The sequence below is a fragment of the Ovis aries genome, chromosome 20 (assembly GCF_016772045.2).
Source record: "Ovis aries strain OAR_USU_Benz2616 breed Rambouillet chromosome 20, ARS-UI_Ramb_v3.0, whole genome shotgun sequence".
Lineage (NCBI taxonomy): Eukaryota > Metazoa > Chordata > Mammalia > Artiodactyla > Bovidae > Ovis > Ovis aries.
The window spans coordinates 3359017-3380526 of NC_056073.1; the positions used below are offsets into that span (position 1 = coordinate 3359017).

The following is a 21510-nucleotide window of genomic DNA, read 5'->3' on the forward strand; positions in this document are numbered from 1 at the left end:
TATTGGTAAAAATACTTATTGAGCAAATGCAAACGGTACCAACTGACTGAAAGGTGTAAAGACACTGGGAAGCAGGATGGGCTGGTAGAGGAGACCCTCAACCAGCGGTTTGTTCTCTATTAAGTGTTGTAAGTGCGGCCCCAGTGATGGACCTCAGGGACCTCCCCAGGGTCTGTACCCGCCTTATTCCAGAGAAGCACTTCCTAAATTGTCATGTGTCTTCCCCCTGGCTCCCTTCTAGCTCCACCCATAGTTAAGATGTGAAGAAAAATAAAACTTCCTCAGTGAAATGCACTTGGGAAACGCTGTACACAATATGCCCTTCTTAGAGATTTCTGTTGCCCTCGGGCATGTTTAAAGGGCATCAGAATATTTGAGAGGCTCTGGGAGAGGAGAATCTGTGTACCTGACCCAGCGTTTCCCAAGTTTATATCCCCTTCCCTGTCTTTGCTTCACCCCAGAAATACTCATCAGCTTCTTACAGCCAACTGGTCTCCAACTGGTCTCCTCCAGCAGAGTGTTTGGGAAAGGCTGTCTCACGGGTACAGGTATTGCATCTTCTTGCCACACTGAAAGGATTACAAAGATTGACAAGACTTACCAAGAAGGTCTACTTAATATCCTGAGAGTTCAGAGTTTTGCTTAAATTTGGCTTCTTGGTACAGTTGTTTAGCTTTTGCCCTATCATTCTCCTGATTGACACGTCATCTGTGTTGGGAAATAATTGCTTTGTGATTCCTGTAACAACAACAACAAAACACAGAAAAACACTTTATCAGATGGGAGTAGAGTCACAAAAACAAAGAACAAACCAGTGGTTACCAGTGGGGAGTGGGGGAGTAGGGGAGGGGCGATGTTGGGCTGGGAGGATAAGAGGTACGATGATTATGCATAAAGTAAGTTATATGGGCTTCCCTTGTGGCTCAGCTGGTAAAGAATCCGCCTCCAATGCAGGAGACCCTGCTTTGAATCCTGAGTCACGAAGATCCCCTGGAGAAGGGGTAGGCTATCCACTCCAGTATTCTTGGGCTGCCCTGGTGGCTCAGCTGGTAAAGAATCCGCCCGAAATGCGGGAGACCTGAGCTCAATCCCTGAGTTGGGAAGATTCCCTGGAGAGGAGATAGGCTATCCACTCCAGCATTTTGGCCTGGAGAAAACAATCCATGAGGTTGCAAAGAAGTCCGAAATGGCTGAGCAATTTTCTCTTTCACGTTCATTGTACAACCCGGGAAATAGAGCCAATATTTTGTAATAACTGTAAATAGAGTATGAACATTAAAAACTGTGAAACACTATATTGCATGTGTGCATGCTCAGTCACTGAGCCGTGTCCGACTCTTTTTTTACCCCATGGACTATAGCCGGCCAGGCTCCTCTGTCCATAGGATTCTCCAGGCAAGAACACTGGAGTGGGTTGCCAGTGGGAGATCTTTCCCACCCAGGGACTGAACCTGCGCTCCCCTGCATTGGCAGGTGGAGTCTTTACCACTGAGCCCCCTGGGAAGCCCCGAAATACTATACTGTACACCTGTAATTTATACTTGACTAAAAATAAGTAAATTAATTAAAACCCCACATTACCGGGCCTTTGCATATTAAGACATGAACTGAGATAAAACACAAAGCACCCTAATTTTTGCCTCCATTTTGAAAAAGCAGCCCAAACACCCATGAGATATTTAAACAGACTATATAGGCAGATTTTCCAAAGCAAAGCAAGAGATAACTAGTTCTATATCATAAACTGAGAACATATGCATGAGTCTTCCTGCGGCACCACCCAGCCCCTTGTTGCTTATTCTGCGTACCACGTGCCCTTGACCCAAAATGCTGAGAATTTATTTTTACCCGTTCCCAGCATCAGCTGAAACAAGCAGATTCTGACTGACTATTTTCCAACTAAGAAATGAAGTGCTATCAACATACAGAGAGCTGGGATTCAGTGAGTACTTAAAATTGTTACTTGGTAACCTAGAGTATTATTTTAAGGATATTAACTTAAAAACTGTAGGTAGGATGGTTACATTAACCTTCATTTTTCTGAATAAAAGATAAGGGCTATTTCTAACCAAAATAAAAAGAATACAAGATATGAATAGTTACTAAAATTTTGTTGGAGTGAATTTTGAAACTTTACTCTTCTAAAGCTATGAATTGTATGAATTCAAATTTTTCAGTGATATAGAATTCATTTTTATTTTAATAACCACTTAAAAAATTTTAAACTAATTAATTTGGGGCCGTGCTGGGTTCTTGTTGCTGCTCATCGGCTTTCTCTAGTCATGGCGGCACACAGTGTCTTTCTCAGTAGTTGTGGTGCTTGGGCTTAGATATTCCTCAACATGTGGGATCTTCCTGGACCAGGGATCGAACCTGTGTCCTCTGCATTGGCAGGCAGATTCTTAACCACTGGACCACCAAGGAAGTCCCATTAACCACTTTTAATGTAAGGCTGTTCCACAAAATTCACCATGTATCATAAGAGGTTTCAGCTACCCTGAGATATTTCTCTCATAGAAAAATAAATTTGAAGAAAAAAAGGTAATGAAAGAACAGCTAAATGTTGAATAAACTAATTCAACTAATTAGTTGGTAAACTAATTTCAGATTCATGTGAGACAATATAATGCAATCATATCACCTATAATTTCTTGAACTTCATTCTGATTCATAGCTGGTTTCACGGCCTTGTCCCTTGAAGTAGAGGATTTTGCCCCCGTCAGGCTGTGTGTGGCCATGTATTCATTTGTGTAAAGCACTTGCATTAAATCATTAATGAACTTCTGAGGCTTGCTCTTGTTGCAACGTGCAATCTGCCATTTTTCAATCTTGAACTAAAAAATTAAAAATAATAATTGAAATAACTGAAAAAGGAAAGGAATATCTGAAGAAATATATTATTCATTGAATTAATACAGACCAGAAAACAAAATCAACATTCTTTAAGGTGATGCCCATATATTTAATATATATATTTATATATGTTTATATATATATATAACGGGTTAGAGTTAGATGTTATTTTTGAGATAGATTCCCAATATTTATGAGGTATTTTTTCCGGAGTGTATTCAAATTCTTGTCATGTAATCTGGATTTGGTGCTTTAAGGATTATTCCACCCTCAACCGTTCCTACTAAACAGAATAATGGCCCACGGACAATAAGCACATCATCATCCCTGAAACCTGTGAATGTGTCACCTTACATGGGAAAATCAACTTTGCAGGAGTCATTAAAGGACCTTGAGATGGGGAAAGTTGGAGAGTATGCTGGGTTATTCAGAAAGGCCCAATCTAATTATGAGACGTTTTTAAATTTTACCTTTTTTACACTTAAAATTCATGTACTTTATTGCAAGCATGAATATATATTTACATACACACATACATATACAGTTTTATGTGTATAAATATATACACACACTTAGCAGTGTCTGGTACATAATAAGCACACAATAAGTGTTTGATAATAATAAAGAAAATGGCTAACATCTATTGAGGGCTCACATGAGCCCTCTGAACGCAGAAGAGCGGGCAAGAAAGACGACACGGAGGGAGGAGGGACTCAAAGAGTGAGAGGGGTTTGCCTGCCCTGACTGGCTTTGAAGATGGTGGAAGAAGACCACGAATCAGGGCGTGGGGGAACATCCTTCAGTTTACAGCTGACAAGAAAACAGGGAGCTCAGCCGTAGCGCCGCAAGAAATTGAATTCCAGAGCCCACAGGGCAGGAAACAGCCTTCCCCTGAGCCTCTAGAAAGGAAAGAACTAGCCAGCACCTTGGGTTTATGGCATTTGAGTTTGTAATATTACAAATCACTCAGTTTGTGGGATCCTGTTATATCGCAGGAGGAAACTGGTACACTAAGATTCAAGTATTCTGAATGCTAGCTTGTGAGCATTTACAGTTATTACTTGCTCTTGAAGGCATATTTTCCCAGGCTGATTCTAACAAACTTGTATTTTTAGCTTCTGTTTCTTGATTAAGAAAAATTGGTAGAGAAGACAAAGAATTGTGTTCAGCCAGCATGTACAGGCTGCAATTCACCTGGTCTCAACGATACAGTTTTATAACCTTTAATGCATAGTTGTCCTCACTGGTTTAAGAGTTTTCTAGTTTAATAACTTCATCATTGTTCACCATTTATTTTCTAAACTGGATATTTGCTTCACAGATATTAGATTTACTGTAAAAAAATTGGTTTGTGTCATCAGAATATTATGATTGACCTAAAATTCCATAAAGTGATCTGATAAGACAATGACTGTGTTGTTCTGCGGTTTTCACTTTGCCTGTAACTGCACCCCAGAGAAAGATGGGACAGTCTTCCCACTAACCTGTTTCTCATCCGTCTGATGGTCTTCCTCAGCTTTCAGGGAGATGGGTGAACCGGAATCAGAGTTAGAATTACTGCACGTAGAAGCAAAAGAATCTGGTGAGGAGTTATTCGCTGCTCTCCAGAGGGTGGATGCGGATGTGGACAGGGTTCCTCCACCCTTGAGCACTGCCTCTGCCATACCGACCAGTTCTTCAAACTGAGTGACGGCCTGCGGTAACACTAAAATGGCGGGAACAATGTTTTTTATTGTGTGTCTATGCATAAAAGTATATAGAACAAACTGTTAACACTTGCTACATCTGGAAAATAAACATGGTAAGAACAGTGATTGGAACACATTCACTTTTTATTATTCAATAATTTAATAATTGCTGAATAATAGTAGATCAGTGTTAAATCATTTGGTGGTTGTATCCAAATATATATGCATTACTTTGTAACTAAAAAAATGCTTCTAGAAGTTGATTCTTTTTCTAATTGCTAATGGTATTACTTGAAGGTGCTTAATCTCTCGTTTGCAGACATTACTGATTGCATCACCTTCCATCAGGCCAGTTTAAGTGACAAGATTAAATAAATCGGTTTCTCACTAAATCTTCTATAATCTTAGTGTATGATTTGCCAAGGAGTCAAATGACATCAAATTATTAAAAATTTATGGCCACAATTCAAATCTATGTGTTCACATATAACAGATGGACTTTGGTAGTCAACTTGAATGTTCTCTTTGTTCCTTTTTTTAAATGGAAACTTACACATTCATAGGTTTCATGCCTCCATGTAAAATGGTCTTCTCTGTTGTTATATCTAGTTTGTTTCGTAAGGACAAATAACACTTTGTTGGAGTTGGAAGACACTTTGAACCCTGTCTAATTCAACTCCTCACTCTGGTTGCGGGTAATGGCTGGTAGAGAGGCGAAAAGACTGGAAGTTTTTTGTATTTTTCTAAGCATATTATTGAGCTACACAATCTTTAGAATTATAGATGATTAAGACCTGAACATCAGATATAGTGATGATATGTCCAAATCAATACATTTAATACTATGTTAATCTGCTGTTGGACATCTAGGTTGCTTCCATGTCCTGGCTATTGTAAGCAGTGCTGTGATGAACATTGGGGTACACGTGTCTCTTTCAATTCTGGTTTCCTTGGTGTGTATGCCCAGCAGTAGGATTGCTGGGTCATAAGGCAGTTCTATTTCCAGTTTTTTAGAGAATCTCCACACTGTTCTCCATAGTGGCTATACTAGTTTGCTTTCCCACCAACAGTGTAACAGGGTTCCCTTTTCTCCACACCCTCTCCAGCATTTATTGCTTGTAGACTTTTGGATCGTAGCCATTTTGACTGGTGTGAAGTGGTACCTCATTGTGGTTTTGATTTGCATTTCTCTGATAATGAGTGATGTTGAGCATCTTTTCATGTGTTTGTTAGCCATCTGTATGTCTTCTTTGGAGAAATGTCTATTTAGTTCTTTGGCCCAGTTTTTGATTGGGTCATTTATTTTTCTGGAATTGAGCTGCAGGAGTTGCTTGTATATTTTTGAGAGTAGTTGTTTGTCAGTTGCTTCATTTGCTATTATTTCCTCACATTCCGAAGGCTGGGACATGGAAGCAACCTAGATGTCCATCAGCAGAGGAATGGATAAGAAAGCTGTGGTACATATACACAATGGAGTATTACTCAGCCATTAAAAAGAATACATTTGAATCAGTTCTAATGAGGTGGATGAAACTGGAGCCAATTATACAGAGCGAAGTAAGCCGGAAAGAAAAACACCAATACAGTGTACTAACACATATATATGGAATTTAGAAAGATGGTAATGATAACCCTGTATGTGAGACAGCAAAAGAGACACAGATGTATAGAACAGTCTTTTGGACTCTGTGGGAGAGGGATAGGGTGGGATGATTTGGGAGAATGGCATTGAAACACGTATAATATCATATAAGAAACGAATCGCCAGTCTAGGTTCGATGCAGGATACAGGATGCTTGGGGCTGGTGCACTGGGATGACACAGAGAGATGGTATGGGGAGGGAGGTGGGAGGGGGGTTCAGGATTGGGAATACGTGTACACCGGGGCAGATTCATGTTGATGTATGGCAAAACCAATATAGTATTGTAAAGTAAAATAAAATTTTAAAAAATACTATGTTAATAGAAAAATAATAGAAAAAACCTGCTAAAGAAGAAAATCTTATTCTATATTTTTCAATTAACATCTGCTAAGCACCTCTCATGTGATAGCCAGTTGCTCTATCAGCAGTTATTTATTGAGCACTTAATAATATCAGACATTTAGCTAGCTTTTACTCCGCAGCAGGTGCTATTTTGGGAACTTCACTATGTTCATTCATTTACTCCTCATTGCAATTCTCTGAGAAAGGTATTAATATAATATTATCACTACCTGTAATTTATAGATGAGGAGAATGAGGCAATGAGAGATTAATTAACCCATCAGGGTCTACTCAGTGAAAAGAAGAGCCAACATTCAAATTAGGACTCTGCCAAACCCTTGCTGTAAACTACAGTGTTACACCGACTCAACATTTGCTCACCACTCTGTCGGGTGCAAGGAATGAAACCGGGAGCAAAACTAGATGTGGTCCTAGCCTTTTGGAACTGGGACAGGTGGGGAGCACTCTTCACCTAACAGTGCTGTGTGTAAGCATTCGGCCTGCTCAGAAAGAAATCTGATCACCAGCCCTAAACCCCACCCACCACCCCCGTTTCTGGGAAGGAATCTCTATACCCTTGAATTTCTTCAGCAATATCAGGAGTGTCACGGTGAGCCCCTCAGAACACATCTGACTTATGTTTATGCTAAGGAGTTTCTCAGGGTGGGGACAATCATACAGCCTAGTCTTAGGGCAGAAGCTGGCGATGGCCAGAAAGCCAGAAAGACCTAGAGCCTGAGTTCAACCCTGTGAGCTGTCACTCAATCAATTATGCTTACATAATGAACCTTCAGTTAAAAACTGTGGACGCCCAAGCTCAGAGAGCTTCCTGGGTGGACAAACCTCTGTGTGTATTATTGTTAACATGTAAAGACTAGGAGGTAATGGATCCTGAGGACAGAAATGTTTCACTTGGAAACTGATCAGACCCTGCCCTATAGGTCTCTTCCAATTTTGGCTAGTTCTAATTTGTATTCTTTCCTTGTAATAAGTGTAACCATGAGTATCACAGGTTTTGGTGAATTTAATGTCTTTAGCAAATTACTGAGCCTGAGAGTGGTTTTCGAAAACCCCTAAATTTGCAGTTGGTATCAGGTGTCTCGGAGAAGGCGATGGCACCCCACTCCAGTACTCTTGCCTGGAGAATCCCATGGACGGAGGAGCCTGGTAGGCTGCAGTCCATGGGGTCGCTGAGAGTTGGACGTGACTCAGTGACTTCACTTTCATGCATTGGAGAAGGAAATGGCAACCCACTCCAGTGTTCTTGCTTGGAGAATCACAGGGACGGCAGAGCCTGGTGGGCTGCCGTCTATGTGGTCACACAGAGTCGGACACGACTGAAGCAACTTAGCATCAGGTGTCTTAGCAGACTTGGCCATCTAGAAGACAGTGCACTTAACTTTGTGGTTTGGGTAATTGAAGGTGCATGCAAAGAAATGAAAAACTGCAGTTGTTAAGACCACTGAGGAGAGACAAGTCACCTCTCCTCTAAGGGAAGGGGCACAGAGGGCTTCTCTGGGGCAGTCAAGAGTTACCTGAGAGCTGCGGGCTGAGCAGGAATTAAATACCTGCAGTTCATCAGGAACATAGGAAACACAAAAACACAAGTTCTGTATTTAAGGAACTGCAAGAAGGCCAAAGCTAGACTGTAAGGAGAAAAAGGGAATTTCGTATAAAGTGGGTTTTAGAAAACATTCACTGTTTTTTCTAATAATGAAAGCTGTACATGTTCATCAGAAGATGTCCTTCTTGCCAATTCTATTTCTGTATCTTTGTCATACATTTTCTTTTGTATAATTAGGACTTGCTACATCCACAGCATTGTATCATAGTTCTTTTTTTTTTAAAATTAAGACCATACATTGAGTATTTTACCTATTTTATTGAATCTTGGAAAATATGACCTTTTGAGGTATTATTTGCTTAGCATCAAAGGCAAGATCTTACATGAAGTCTGAACAGGATATAAGTAGGTATGGGGGATGAGTTTGACAGAAGGATAAACCCAATTAGCACACACTAATATGCTCATAAAATGTTTCTGTCTGCCCAGAAAGTTGCCTCATGTTCTTTCCAAATTAATTCCTGGACTCACCTCAAAAGCAACGACTAATGTGACTTCTTTACCTGTTCTAGAAATCCATGTAAATGGATACAAGTGGTATATTCTCCTTTTCTTGGTCTGATTTTTGTTCTGCATAACGTTTTGAGATTCATTCATGTTGTGCCAGTTATTCACCCTTTTTTTTAGGAGGATGAATATTATTTATTTTTTATTGAATTATACTTCACTTATTTATTTATTGAAGTATAGTTGATTGACTTGAGAGTTCCTTGGACTGCAAGGAGATCAAGCCAGTCAATCTTAAAGGAAATCAACCCTGAATATTCAATGGAAGGACTGATGCTGAAGCTGAAGCTCCAATACTTTGGCCACCTTATGTGAAGAGCCAGCTCACTGGAAATGACCTTCATGCTGGGAAAGATTGAGGGCAAAAAGAGGAGAGGGCAACAGAGGATGAGATGGTTGGATAGCATTACCAACTAAATGGGCATGAATTTGAGCAAATTCCAGGAGACAGTGAAGGACAGGGAAGCCTGGCATCTGCAGTCTATGGGGTCACAAAGAGTAGGACACGACTTGGTGGCTGAGCAACATCAACAAATAGTTGATTTACTATGTTTCAGGTATATAGCAAAGTGATTCAGTTATATATATACACACACACACACACATACACACACATATATTCATTCTTTTCCAATTAAACATACACTTTAATGATTTCCTAATATTTCAAGGTATTGATTCCTGTAATTTATTTAAATGCTCCTTTTTTTCCTTTTTGGAATTTAAGTTGCTTCAGTTTTTCTTGATTATAGACAACATTCTTATGAACCATTTGCCAGAGACATCTATATATGTATCTCTGATCATATCGATAACTACAAATTCCTGAAAGCATAGCAATAGGCTCAGAGGTATGAATGTTTTTAAGACTCAGTCAATATTGTTGAATGGCTCTCCAGAATCTTCCAACTTACGTGCCCACTATTAAGGTACGAAGTCAGCCATGTCACTGCACTATCAACAAGAGATGTTCATTATTAACAATGATCTTCACTATTTTGATAGCTGAAATTTTAGAATAGATTTGCAGACATGGTGGGGGTTGGGGAGGAGAGGGTGAGATGTATGGAAAGAGTAACATGGAAACTTACATTACCATATGTAAAATAGATAACCAACAGGAATTTGCTACTCAAACAGGGGCTCTGTATCAACCTAGAGGGGTGGGATGGAGAGGTAGATGGGAGGCAGCTTCAAAAGGGAGGGGATATATGTATACCTATGGCTGATTCGTGTTGAGGTTTGACAGAAAACAACAAAACTCTGCAAAGCAATTATCCTTGAATAAAAAATAATTAATTAAAAATTTTAGTACAACTTAAGTTGCAATTATTTTATTATTGTGAAGTTAAATATTTATTGATTGATTATTTGAACTTATCCTATGAGATAGCTATTAGACCAAGGAATGTTAGTACTTTTTCTATTTTATAATATGCTAGACGGCTTTTGTAAAGTGCTTATAGGAGTGCCTCCTGCACTATAAGCAGAATGTATTAGCTTTGCTTTTATTATTAATTTCCTTCCGTCTTTAAACTTTAATTTTTCACCAGTTACAATTATTTTTCTTGGAGTGTTTATTTTAATTTTAGTATGTTTTATAAGCAGACACATATTTTAAGTTTTTATTTTAGTTAAAAGTAGTAGTCTTTTCCCTAACATACTATTTATTTGTTTAGAAAGCCATTCAGATCAGTTAAATATTCACTCACATATTTCATACAGTCTAAACATCTTTCCACAAGTAAGCTTTCTTTCTCCCTGTATATATATATTTTCTAATCTTTAATGGAAATATGTAAACACACATACACAAAATAGTAAACTCTCATGTACTCCATGCCCCAGTTCCAACTCATGGCCAATCTTATTACACCTGTACCTCCGTCTTCTTTCTCCTCACCTGCAAAATTCCTTCAAGCAAATCACAGCCATCATTTTATTTTATCTGTAAATATTTTCGTGTATATCACCGAAGGTCAGAAATTTAAGAAAACATATATATATATATATAAAACCATAACACAATTGTTACAACCAGAAATACTTAGCAATAGTTTTTGAATATCATTAAAAAACAAACTAGCAAGTGATCAGATTTCTCCTTGTTGTTGTCTTTGTTGTTTTCAGTTTGTTTGAATCAGAATCCAAATAAAGTCCACATATTACAATTCATTGGGCTTCCAAAGTGATGCAGCGGTAAAGAATCTGCCTGCCAATACAGGAGATGCAGGAGACACAGGTTGGCTCTCTAGGTCAGAAAGGTCCCCCGGAGTAGGAAATGGCAACCCACTCCAGTATGCTAGCCTGGAGAATTCCATGGGTAGAGGACCCTGGAGGGCTACATTCCTTGGTGTTGCACAGTTGGACACAGCTAAGCACACACGCTAATACAATCCATTGCTGTCTCTTACAAACTATGCTTTTCCTTTCCCTCTTCTAGTTTTTCCCTTGTGATTTATAGTTGTTTTTCGTTGTTGTTCAGTCGCTCAGTTGAATCTGACTCTTTGCCACCACATGGACTGCAGCACACCAGGCTGTTAGTTGAAGAAACTGAGTCCTTCGACCTGTAGGGTTTCCCACAGTCTGGATTTTGCTGATCGCACCCTTAAGAGAGTGTTTCACATATTCTTTTGTTCCTTGTACTTGGTGTAAATTGGTAGTTAGATCTAAAGGCTTGGAAGTTTAAAAATACTTCCAGCAGAGGGCATTGAATGCATGATAACCTTTTGTTGTAATATTAGCAGCCAATGGTTTTTCCAGTGGTCATGTATGGATGTGAGAGTTGGACTGTGAAGAAAGCTGAGAGCTGAAGAACTGATGTGTTTGAACTGTGGTGTTGGAGAAGACTCTTGAGAGTCCCTTGGACTGCAAGGAGATCCAACCAGTTCATTCTAAAGGAGATCTGTCTTGGGATTTCTTTGGAAGGAATGATGCTAAAGCTGAAACTCCAGTACTTTGGCCACCTCATGCGAAGAGTTGACTCATTGGGAAAGACTCTGATGCTAGGAGGGATTGGGGGCAGGAGGAGAAGGGGACAACAGAGGATGAGACAGCTGGATGGCATCACCGACTCGGTGGTGATGAACTCTGGGAGTTGGTGATGGACAGGGAGGCCTGGCGTGCTGCGATTCATGAGGTTGCAAAACGCTGGATACGACTGAGCAACTGAACTGTACTGAACTGAATGATCACTGCCTAGATTCATTAAATTACAAAGGGTTATGAAATGGTGATATCCTAATTCTTTTCTTCTTCCTTTAGCTAAAATTCTTCCACCAAGGGAAACTTTCTCTCATCAACTATTTGGTTACCCTGAGGTTAATTTCTATAATAATGGCAGGATAAACACTTGATTTTTCAGTCTATATATGCCAGTTTTCAAAACAATGAGTTGGTTCTTTCAGATGGTCATTAAGTTTTCTCTCTTTTGAATGAACTCATGCATGTAAACACACATGAAAACCAATTGCCACAGTCATTATTATTGATGCTTCAATGATAATTTTTGGCCAGTAGGAACCTCTTCCAGTTGATGTGTTCACATGGTCTTTGCTGACCTCCTTCTTTCCCAATAGGACAACATTTTCATCTGCATTTCCCTTCAACGCTCCTGACAAGGCTCATCTTGTCCATTTCCTGGGCAAGTTCTGGAATCAGCTGTTTCTCCAGGGAACCGCAGCTCCTTTTAGTGGGAAACAGTATTTCGAGACCATAACCCAGGTGCTAGAAGTGCCCTTTGCTATTGGTTTCTTGTTTCTTCAGTGAATATTATCAGAAAATATGCATTCTTAATTTTCAAAAATAAAATTCATCTTGTGTTGAAACTCATTCAAATTCAGAACATGAAGTTTTAAGTTAAACTGTACGGTTATGTTTTTAGTATGCCATATGGTGTGAAACGAGAGCCTAACTTAAACCTGCCCCTCCCCCAACACTGGAATGTCAGTTTGCCCAGCATCCTTTGTTGAATAATTCATCCTTATCCTAAACGGCTTGCAGGACTCACTACGTAGTAAATTGCCAGGCTCACTATGAAATGAAAATGCAGGACTCCTTGTTCAAAGCGTCTTCAGAATTTGAATCTGATGACAGCAACACCTTTAACAAGCATGTGGGGCTTTCGTATGAGCAGAGCCCTGTGTGGCTGTGCTGGCTGCCGTACAGCAAGAAGCAAATACTCTATGCACTTGCCTTGCCAGCCTGTGCTCTGAATGCGTTGCATGTCACCCAGGGCAGTCTTTTCATCATTTCTATTTATCTCACACTCAGCTACACAGCTAGTAGGCGGCAGAGCCAGGGTTTGAACCCAGATGGCTTGATCCCTCTAAACCATGCCCATGTGCCCTAGTGGCTCTGGGACATTTCTTCTCTGTGTGGAAGGTATTATCTGGGAATGTGTGTTCTGTTCCATTGATCTGCTGCCTCCTGTCCTAGCAAATTGCTTGGAATTATCAGAACCACATGGTTTCATGTTGACAGTATGCCCTCAGATTCTTTTTCAGAATATTCTTACTTGGTTTTACCTATTAATCCTTTCAGGTTAACTTTAGAATAATTATTGTCAAATTATCCCAAAGATAAAAACCCAAAACAAAGCAATTATTCCATTTTGACTGGGATGCCATTGAACTGGCATCTTCTCATCTATGAATTTGAGGTCTTTCTATTCAGATTTTGTATTTTTTTTGTTTATCTGTGACCACATTGAGTCTTTGTTGCTGCATGCGGGCTTTCTCTAGTCGTGGAGGGCGGGAGCTCCTCTCCAGCTATGGTGTGAAGGCTTCTCTTGTTGCGGAGCATAGGTTCTGGACTGCAGGCTCGTTAACTGTGGCGCACCAGCTTTGTTGTCCCGAGGTATACGGGATCTTCCTAGTCCAGGGATCGAACCTGCATCCACCGCATTAGCAGGAGGCTTCTTAACCACTAGGCCATCAGGGAAGTGCAGATTTGTGTATTTCTCTGTTGAGGTTTTAATTTCCCATCATAGATCCTACGCATTCTGTGCCCAGTTGCTAGCTGTGTCTGACTCTTTGTGACCCTATGGACTGTAGCCCTCCAGGCTCCTCTGTCCATGGGATTTCCCAGGCAAGAATCCTGGAGCAGGTTGCCATTTCCTCCTCCAGGGGATCTTCATCTTCCCAACCCAGGGACTGAAACTGCCTCCTGTGTCTCCTGCATCTCCTGCATTGGCAGGTAGACTCTTTACCACTGAGCCACCCGGGAAGCCAGCACATTTCTTGTTAGGGTAACTAGTAGATATTTTATAGCTATTTGTAATTAATATGTGTAGATTCTTTTTATTTTTTAGGGATATAACCAGCCGTTTCTGATCTTTAAGAAAATTACTGTTAGATTTGGGGTACCTATTATGTACTAGCATTTATTTTTTAAATACAATAAGGCTTATAATGAAAAATAGGAGTCCTCTGCCCTACTGCTGGGAGAAGGCAATGGCACCCCCCTCCAGTACTCTTGCTTGGAAAATCCCATGGATGGAGGAGCCTGGTAGGCTGCAGTCCATGGAGTCACTAAGAGTCGGACGCGACTGAGCGACTTCCCTTTCACTTTTCACTTTCATGCATTGGAGAAGGAAATGGCAACCCACTCCAGTGTTCTTGCCTGGAGACGCGGGGACGGGGGAGCCTGGTGGGCTGCCGTCTCTGGGGTCTCCCAGAGTCGGACACGACTGAAGCGACTCAGCAGCAGCAGCAGCCCTACTGCTACGACTCTGGATTACCTAGTGCTTTAGAGGGAGACTTTCTAATTCATTTACCTGTTTCTCTGGTCATTACCATTACAGTCTTTAATAACAAGCGTAAGCATAACCAACTACTCTTATTTTTTTCAGATTCATACAATTGTTTACTGACTTTCGACTATGTCATCTCTCAGTTTCACATTTCTCTCAGTCATCTCTCTCCTGGAACCCCCTCCACCTCTGAACCAGCTGCTTCCGGCCCACTGTGGAGCTGTTCCCCTGGAGTGTCCCCTCACTATTAGTCTGGGGCTGCTCTCTGTCCCTTTCCTGAACTGGACCACCATTTTCAGATGGACTTTCTAGATTCACTGTCTCATTTAGAGGAACACACCCTCCCTTAATTTTTGACAAGGGAAGCGCAGGAAGAACACTGAGCCGTTTTAAGTGTGGCAGTATCATTATTCTGTCCTCACACTTGGTTGATGGTTCACTGGGTATAGAAGTCTAGGTTTAACTCATTTCTCCTCAGAATGGTAAAGGCATTGCTCAACTGCCTTGGAACTTCCAGTGTTGCTGGTGAAAAGTCCAACATCATCTGACCCCCATGCCTTAGCAGGTAACACGCTTGCTCCCTCTGAAAGCTTCTGGATCTTCCCTTCCTAGTGTTCTGAAACTTCGCGTTATTGTGCCTTAAATAAGCCTTTTTGCTTTTGGTGGCATCTTTCAGTCTAGAATTTTATGTCTTTCAGTTCTAGAAGTGTACTGTATTTGTTTTTAAGATAATTCCTCCCTTTTCTCTCTCCTCGCTATCAGGACCTCTTTTCTTTGGATGTTTGACCTCCTGGACTCATTCTCTGTTTTTGCTAATCTCTTTTATTTCCCTTTTCTTCGCCTCCTTGTTGCGATATCTATAAGACTTTCTTAACTTTCACTTCCAGACATTTTATTGATGTCTTTGACTGTTCCTCCCTTAAACCACCCGTTTCACGGAGCCTCCCTCTGCTCCCAGCATTTTCTCTGTTTCCTGTGACCTCACTTTCCCCTTTGTTTCCATCTCTGCATTACATGTTAGGGGAGTTCCTCCAATGATCACACCCCTCCCCTCAACTGTGCCCAGAGTCCCTGAGTTCATGGCTTTGGATCAGCCTCTCCTAAGAGAGCACACCCGTCCTTTGCTGCGGGAAGGGTGGAAGTTGCCAGCTGCACAGGAGAAATGTGAGACTTTGGGTCCCAAAGGGTTTTGAGGAAGTTTTTCAATGACTCCTCCAGTTTTCACACTATCAGGACTAACATAATCCCTTTCTCAAGCACAATTCTAAGCCTTCTGTGTTTCTCAGCTGTGATGTGGCTTATTTCCTTTGACTTCCTCTTCCTCCGTCCCCTGCCTGTACCTCCCCCCCTGCATCACAGACACCGAGCTTTCAGATTTCTCCAGATGGACTCAGTTACCACTCATCCATCTGCTCTCAGCTTCTCAAATTCTATCGGCATCTTTTATCTGCTGTGGTCTCCTTTTGAGTTTTCTTGGTCCTTGTGGTTTTATGCATTTTAAGTTTCTTTTTCATAGGATTTCAAGAAAACAGGGAGATTCACACATTTAACTAAAGCTTTGTTAAAAATCAGAAACAAAGGGAGACCAGCCTTGAAAATTCCCCAAGCAGACAAAACCAGTTAATCACACAAACAAGGCTTAATTTAGCTTGTTTTGCAAGACTTAACTTGTCCTGGGCCATTTCGTGTTTTCATCTCTGAAAAATCATAAACAAAACTTGAACTGCTTCCCAAGGTTGATATCAGGCAACCCCTGACCAATTCCCTGCCATTAAAAACAATTCTAATATTATAACCAATACTATAAAGAAGTGTAAACAGTCACTGCTTTCTCACTATACAAGCTGCTTTATAAAAGTATACCCCTGAGCCTCATTCCATATTCTGATTTGAGTGCTCCTGATTAGCAAACTGTCTTTTTGATGTGAGCACAATAAACTTTTAATGATTACTACTTCAGTGATCCATTGGTTTTACTTTGCCTATGTCTGAAACTTCGACAGCTTTCTGCTATATTTAAATGAACCTCGGCAAAACTTAATTGAGTTTTCCTTCTTTACTGACATCTCTTTAGTTAATAGAGTTGAGTTTTCAGCTAAGGCATTATTTTTCCTGGGTATATATTCACCCTTTACACGTAGTAACAATTTAATAGCATTCTGTACAGAAGAGCTATCACTTCTTTCCTTCTCTATCTTATTGTACTGGTTAGTTGTGGTTCACAAGATCTGTTTCAAATGTTTAACATGTGCACACAGAACCCACACATCTGCCATCCTGAACATCTAGAATGGCATATATGTTCTGCCATATTTCTTAGTAGGCTTTATAGACAGAAAAACTGATTCTTAGTTCAAAGAATACCGCTGAGCAAAAGATGACTAACCACCGTGCACTCTTCTCTCAGATCCCTTTCTTACTTGGATTATATATGAAATTTCAACTTTTTGATATCGTCCCACTTCCCAACTATAGATTCGCAAGGAGACCTACTATGACCCACATTTAAAACACACACGTTCTTTCTCAAATCCCCATCCTCCTTGACCACCTATTTTTTTCCCATAGCTTTTTCCACTAGCTAACATAGTATGTAATTTATTTAATCACTATTTTTCATGATCTTGATTGCTTGCCTCACTGGAATGTGAGTTTCACGAGAGCAGGGATCTTTTGCTATTTTGTTCACTGGGTTTTTCTAGGTACCTACAGCAGTGCCTGATATATAGAGGACTTTATAAATATTGGTTGAATGAAGAAATGCATGCATGAATACTGCAGTGGCAGCTGGCAGTTCCTGACTCTTCCTCTTTGCCTGAAGTCCAGCCAATGGCCAATTTCACTTTGGTTTCCAGGAGTACATTCCAGTGTGTGCACATGCAGGGGGGCAGACAATATTAAATATGGAATAGAGGATTTAGGGTTGCAAATACCAAAGAGGAAACAAAGCAAGGGAGGGGGATAAAAAACGTTGTGAGGAAAGAGGGGCTGATAGTTTAAATGGAGAGAGTAAGTCAGGGCAAAAATGAATTTAGAGTGAAGTCTTGAAGTATGTGGGGGTGCAAACCACATGGATATCTGGGGGAGTAACATCTCAGGCCAAGGAGAAAGTTGGTACAGAGACCCTGAAGTCAGATCACCTCTGATGTATTCAGAGGGAAAACAAGCGGTCCAGGGTGGGTTGAATCACAAAGAAGGAGGGGGAGAGAATAGAAAACAAGGCTAGAAAGGTAGGTGGCGGGGAGGTGCCTGGATCATGTAAGGACTCTAGGTCATAAAACTGACCTTGGTTCTTCCCCCTGTGAGGTGGACATGCACCAAAGAGTTTTCAGAGAGGAACGGCATGAGCTGGCCGCCAAGGAGCAGGGTTGTAACTGCTGCGTATTGAGAGGGGACTGCACAGGAGCATGAGCAAAAGGGCAAGACCAGGGAGAAAGCCGCCGTGATAGCCGGGGGAGAGATGCTGGTGATCTGGACTAGTCTAAACCAGAGATATTCTGAAGGGGAAGTTGGTAGGATTTGCCAAGAGACTGAGTGTAGGATGTCAAAGCACTACAAGATAGCATCGTGATTTTTGACTTGAGAAACTTTCACCACGCAGTTAGCCTTAACCAAGACAAGGAAGAAGGAAATACAGAGCAGATGGAGGGGAAGGCTGGGCACACGGACGGGACAGGCGGGCCTGGGATACCTGCCAGTCATGCAAATACAGCCAGACAGAGTCAGGAGCTAAAGGGGGAAGTCCAGGCCAGAGGTACGTCTGAGAATCAGTTACTGTTGAATTTAACACCATAGAATTGGACATGAGCCCCTGTGGATTGCACGCAGACAGCAAAGAAAGGAGTCCAAGGGCTGAGCCTGGGCATCCTTAGATATTTGGAGGGTAAAATGATGCAATGAGGCAGACACACAGACCAGGGTGGAAAGCTCAGCAGCACATGAGGAAACAGGTGTCCTCGAAGCCAAGGGAGGAGAGGAAGCCAAGGCATCAAAAGTAGCAGGCACTTAATGGGCCCCTTCAGAAATGACCTTTGGGGTCAGCAGTATGGAATATTGTGGGCTGAACTGTGTATCCCCCAAAAAGAGATGCTGAAGTCTAACCTCCAAAATCTCAGAGTGTGACCCTATTTGGAAATAGGGTCTTACAGATGGAATCAAGTTAAAATGAGGTAGGCCTTAATCCAAAATGACTGACATCCTTATAAAAAGGAAAACTGCAAAAATCTCACCAGGAAAAACCATCAGTTATAAAAATGCAATATTTAAGATGTAAAAAATAAAGAGAGAATAGCTTGTTGGTGGAATAAATATCGTATTTCCAATCACATCTCCCTGTTTCTACTTAAAACTAAGAAGCCTTCAACTTAACCAACAACTGTAGGAAGGCATCTGAGCCATCCCACTGTGTCGATCTAGCTCACGACATTGTTCTGTCTCCTGCCATTTCTGCCTCCCAGAATACTGCAAGATCGTCGTCTTTATTTCCATGGCCACAGCCCTGTGCGAGGCTGCCATCCTGCTAGTATGAGGTCTGGAACACCTTTCAGAGTGGTTCTCCCCACTTTCCTTTCTGTGCTCCTTGTCCTTATTCTGTACACAGCAGCCAGAGGGATGTATTTTCAAAGTACACTATGTGTTTACTGTTTTATGTTGGAAAGAATGCTTTCCAACACAGAATATAATTCAGCTGTAAAAATAGTGCCTGATGCTGAACTACAAATGGGAAACATAATTAAAAAAATAAACACCTAAACATAATATGTTGATAGGTTCTGCCAAAAGGCATTATACCAGGGGACTTTTAATTTTCTTGGGCCTCTCTTTCTCCTTTGTAAGTCTTCAATAGAACGGGATTATTTTCCACTCCTCCCAATTCTAAATCTGAAATTTAATATATGGTATCTTTAATTCCAGTGATTCTATAAGGGATCACCACAGGCCCCGTTTTCTAGCGCTTCATTAGCAGAGGGGAACGAGATTAGTACATCGTGAACACATTAATCTATCTCTTGTCTAACTGATCTTTTCTGTCTAGGCCTATATTAAATGCTCAGTAAATATTTGTTGTACATTGCTAAATGAATACAACATTTGGTATTTTTTAGGAATAATCTAAAATTTTCTAAGCAATAAACTGAGGATTTGATAGAGTGTATCCATGTTAAATTGCACAATCATAGATTTTCTTAAAATGTAGTTTTTAAGTTTTTCTCTAAGGCACTGATTTTTTCATTCTTGACAACTGATTTAAATACTTTCCACTCACCAAGTATTTTTCTTTTTATCTAAAAATGTCAATCTTCCCCAGGTTTACCTTGCAGCATGACCAAAGACTGTCGAAGGCGGCTGTTTTCTTTCCGGATGTTTGTTAGTTTTTGTTTCAGCCTTTTTATTTTTGTGCACAATTCCTCCTTTGACAGTTCTGCTAAAGGCTCTTCATCCTCACTGGAGCTTTCACCAGGCAGAAAGGCATTTCCCGAATATGGGTCTCTCTAAAATACAAGGCAGGCACAACAAAAGCATCAAGGCAGCTTTGTGGTTTATCCTGTGTTCTGGATGCTGCTGGGACTTAATCAGACCTACAGGCTCCTGCTCTCCCAGGAGGGAGCTGGGTCCTTGCAAGCGATCTAGCCTCAGCCTGGTCCTCCACCATGCAGGGGAGCTCAGAGTAGGGGAGGACATCAAAGCTTCACACACACGACTTTCTCAAAACAGTCATCAGGATTCTGACTTTCAGCTTAATGTCAGTGAAAAACACCAAGTAGAAAAATAGAATAAAAGAGCAGAAACAACCAGAGTGCTATTCAGATCTTCATAACTCATCCACATCCTCCATTTTTCTCCCATTGTCTCATCCTCAGCCTCTCTGTTGAGACTAAGCCATGAGGCCAATTTGGGAGTTTATTCCACCAGAGAAAGGAGGGAGATTTACCCAGAACAAAGCACTGATGTTTACCTTTTAGTTTAAAAGATATTTTTTGAGGACAGCAGGACAACAGTCTGAAATGTGTACACTTGAGCTGTAAAACCTAGGCTGTGCAGAGAAAGAGAAAAATTTTCTCAAATTATAAAGCTTATCTTTATATTTATATAAATCTAAATCTGGGAAATTACAACAGAATAGAATTTATAAAGGTCCAAACCTAGAAGCCTGGAGTATGTTTCTAAAAATAAACTTCAGAGGAGAAGAGACAGAGGCACGTGTACACCTGGAACTGACACGGCACTGTCAGTCAGCTACACTGCAATACGTTTTATAGAGAGAGAGATGAAGGCATGGCATCAAGAAAGTTCCTGCTGAACAGGAGGGGGAGAGACTTCCTGCGGCCGGGTTGAGGAGCAAGAGGGATTAGGGACAAGAAAGACAGAAACATTCGTGTCTGCTCTTCCTGCCCTGACCTTTGTGGGAATGGAGGTGGATCACCAGGGTCAGGGTAGATGCCAGAAACATCCAGATGAATGAAGGCAGTCTAGGCAGCAGGGCCGGCTCCAGGCTTTTCAGTGCACCATAAATGCCTTAAATGGGCTCCCTGTCCAGCACCATCAGGGCAACACAGTGCCCTTCTGGGCCCCAGATCAGAAATGGTCAAAAGGGGTGTGTGGCCAGGTGAACCAGAGACAGTGTCCAGACCCCTCGGAGATCAGGCAAAGCAGCCGGAGAATCTGAATGTTCCCTGTGTCCCAGTCACGAACTGGGTACGTGCTGGGGGAACAGGGGGACAGAGAGGCTACAGTGACAGAACCTTACAGAAGATGGCAGTGGGTTCCAGCATAGCAAACATCAGTAGACGGTGCCAACAGGACCCCCGGGGGGCTGGAGGGACCCCTGTGCCTCAGCAGTCACAGTACTGGACACCCAGGAACCACAGAGAAGACTCAAGCCCGGGCGGAAGAGCAGCCGCCCCTCCGCAGACGCTGCATGATGTAGAAAACTCCTCAAAACTTGAATCATTTCTTAGAAAAAAACAGGAAGCGGAGGAGGGTGAGAGTCTAGTCTCACTGAGACTTAAATCATACCAATATCTCAAAGGGACTTTTAAACCCCGGAAGACTCTAACTGTAATTCACTGTCAATGGACAAGTTCAAATTTCCCATCCCCC

At 41.3% G+C, this 21510-nt stretch overlaps 1 protein-coding gene across 1 annotated transcript in view; it reads right to left on the minus strand.

Annotated features, from left to right (window-relative positions):
- Positions 1-21510, minus strand: part of BEND6 (BEN domain containing 6) — a 60668-nt gene that overhangs the window by 14672 nt on the left and 24486 nt on the right. Inside the window, exons 3-6 of the mRNA XM_027958483.3 lie at positions 19724-19901; positions 4338-4558; positions 2642-2834; positions 602-738 (exon numbers count right to left, since the gene is read on the minus strand). Of these exons, the coding sequence (XP_027814284.1) occupies positions 611-738; positions 2642-2834; positions 4338-4558; positions 19724-19901 (720 nt within the window). The 3' untranslated portion in view covers positions 602-610. The remainder of the gene's footprint in view (positions 1-601; positions 739-2641; positions 2835-4337; positions 4559-19723; positions 19902-21510) is intronic.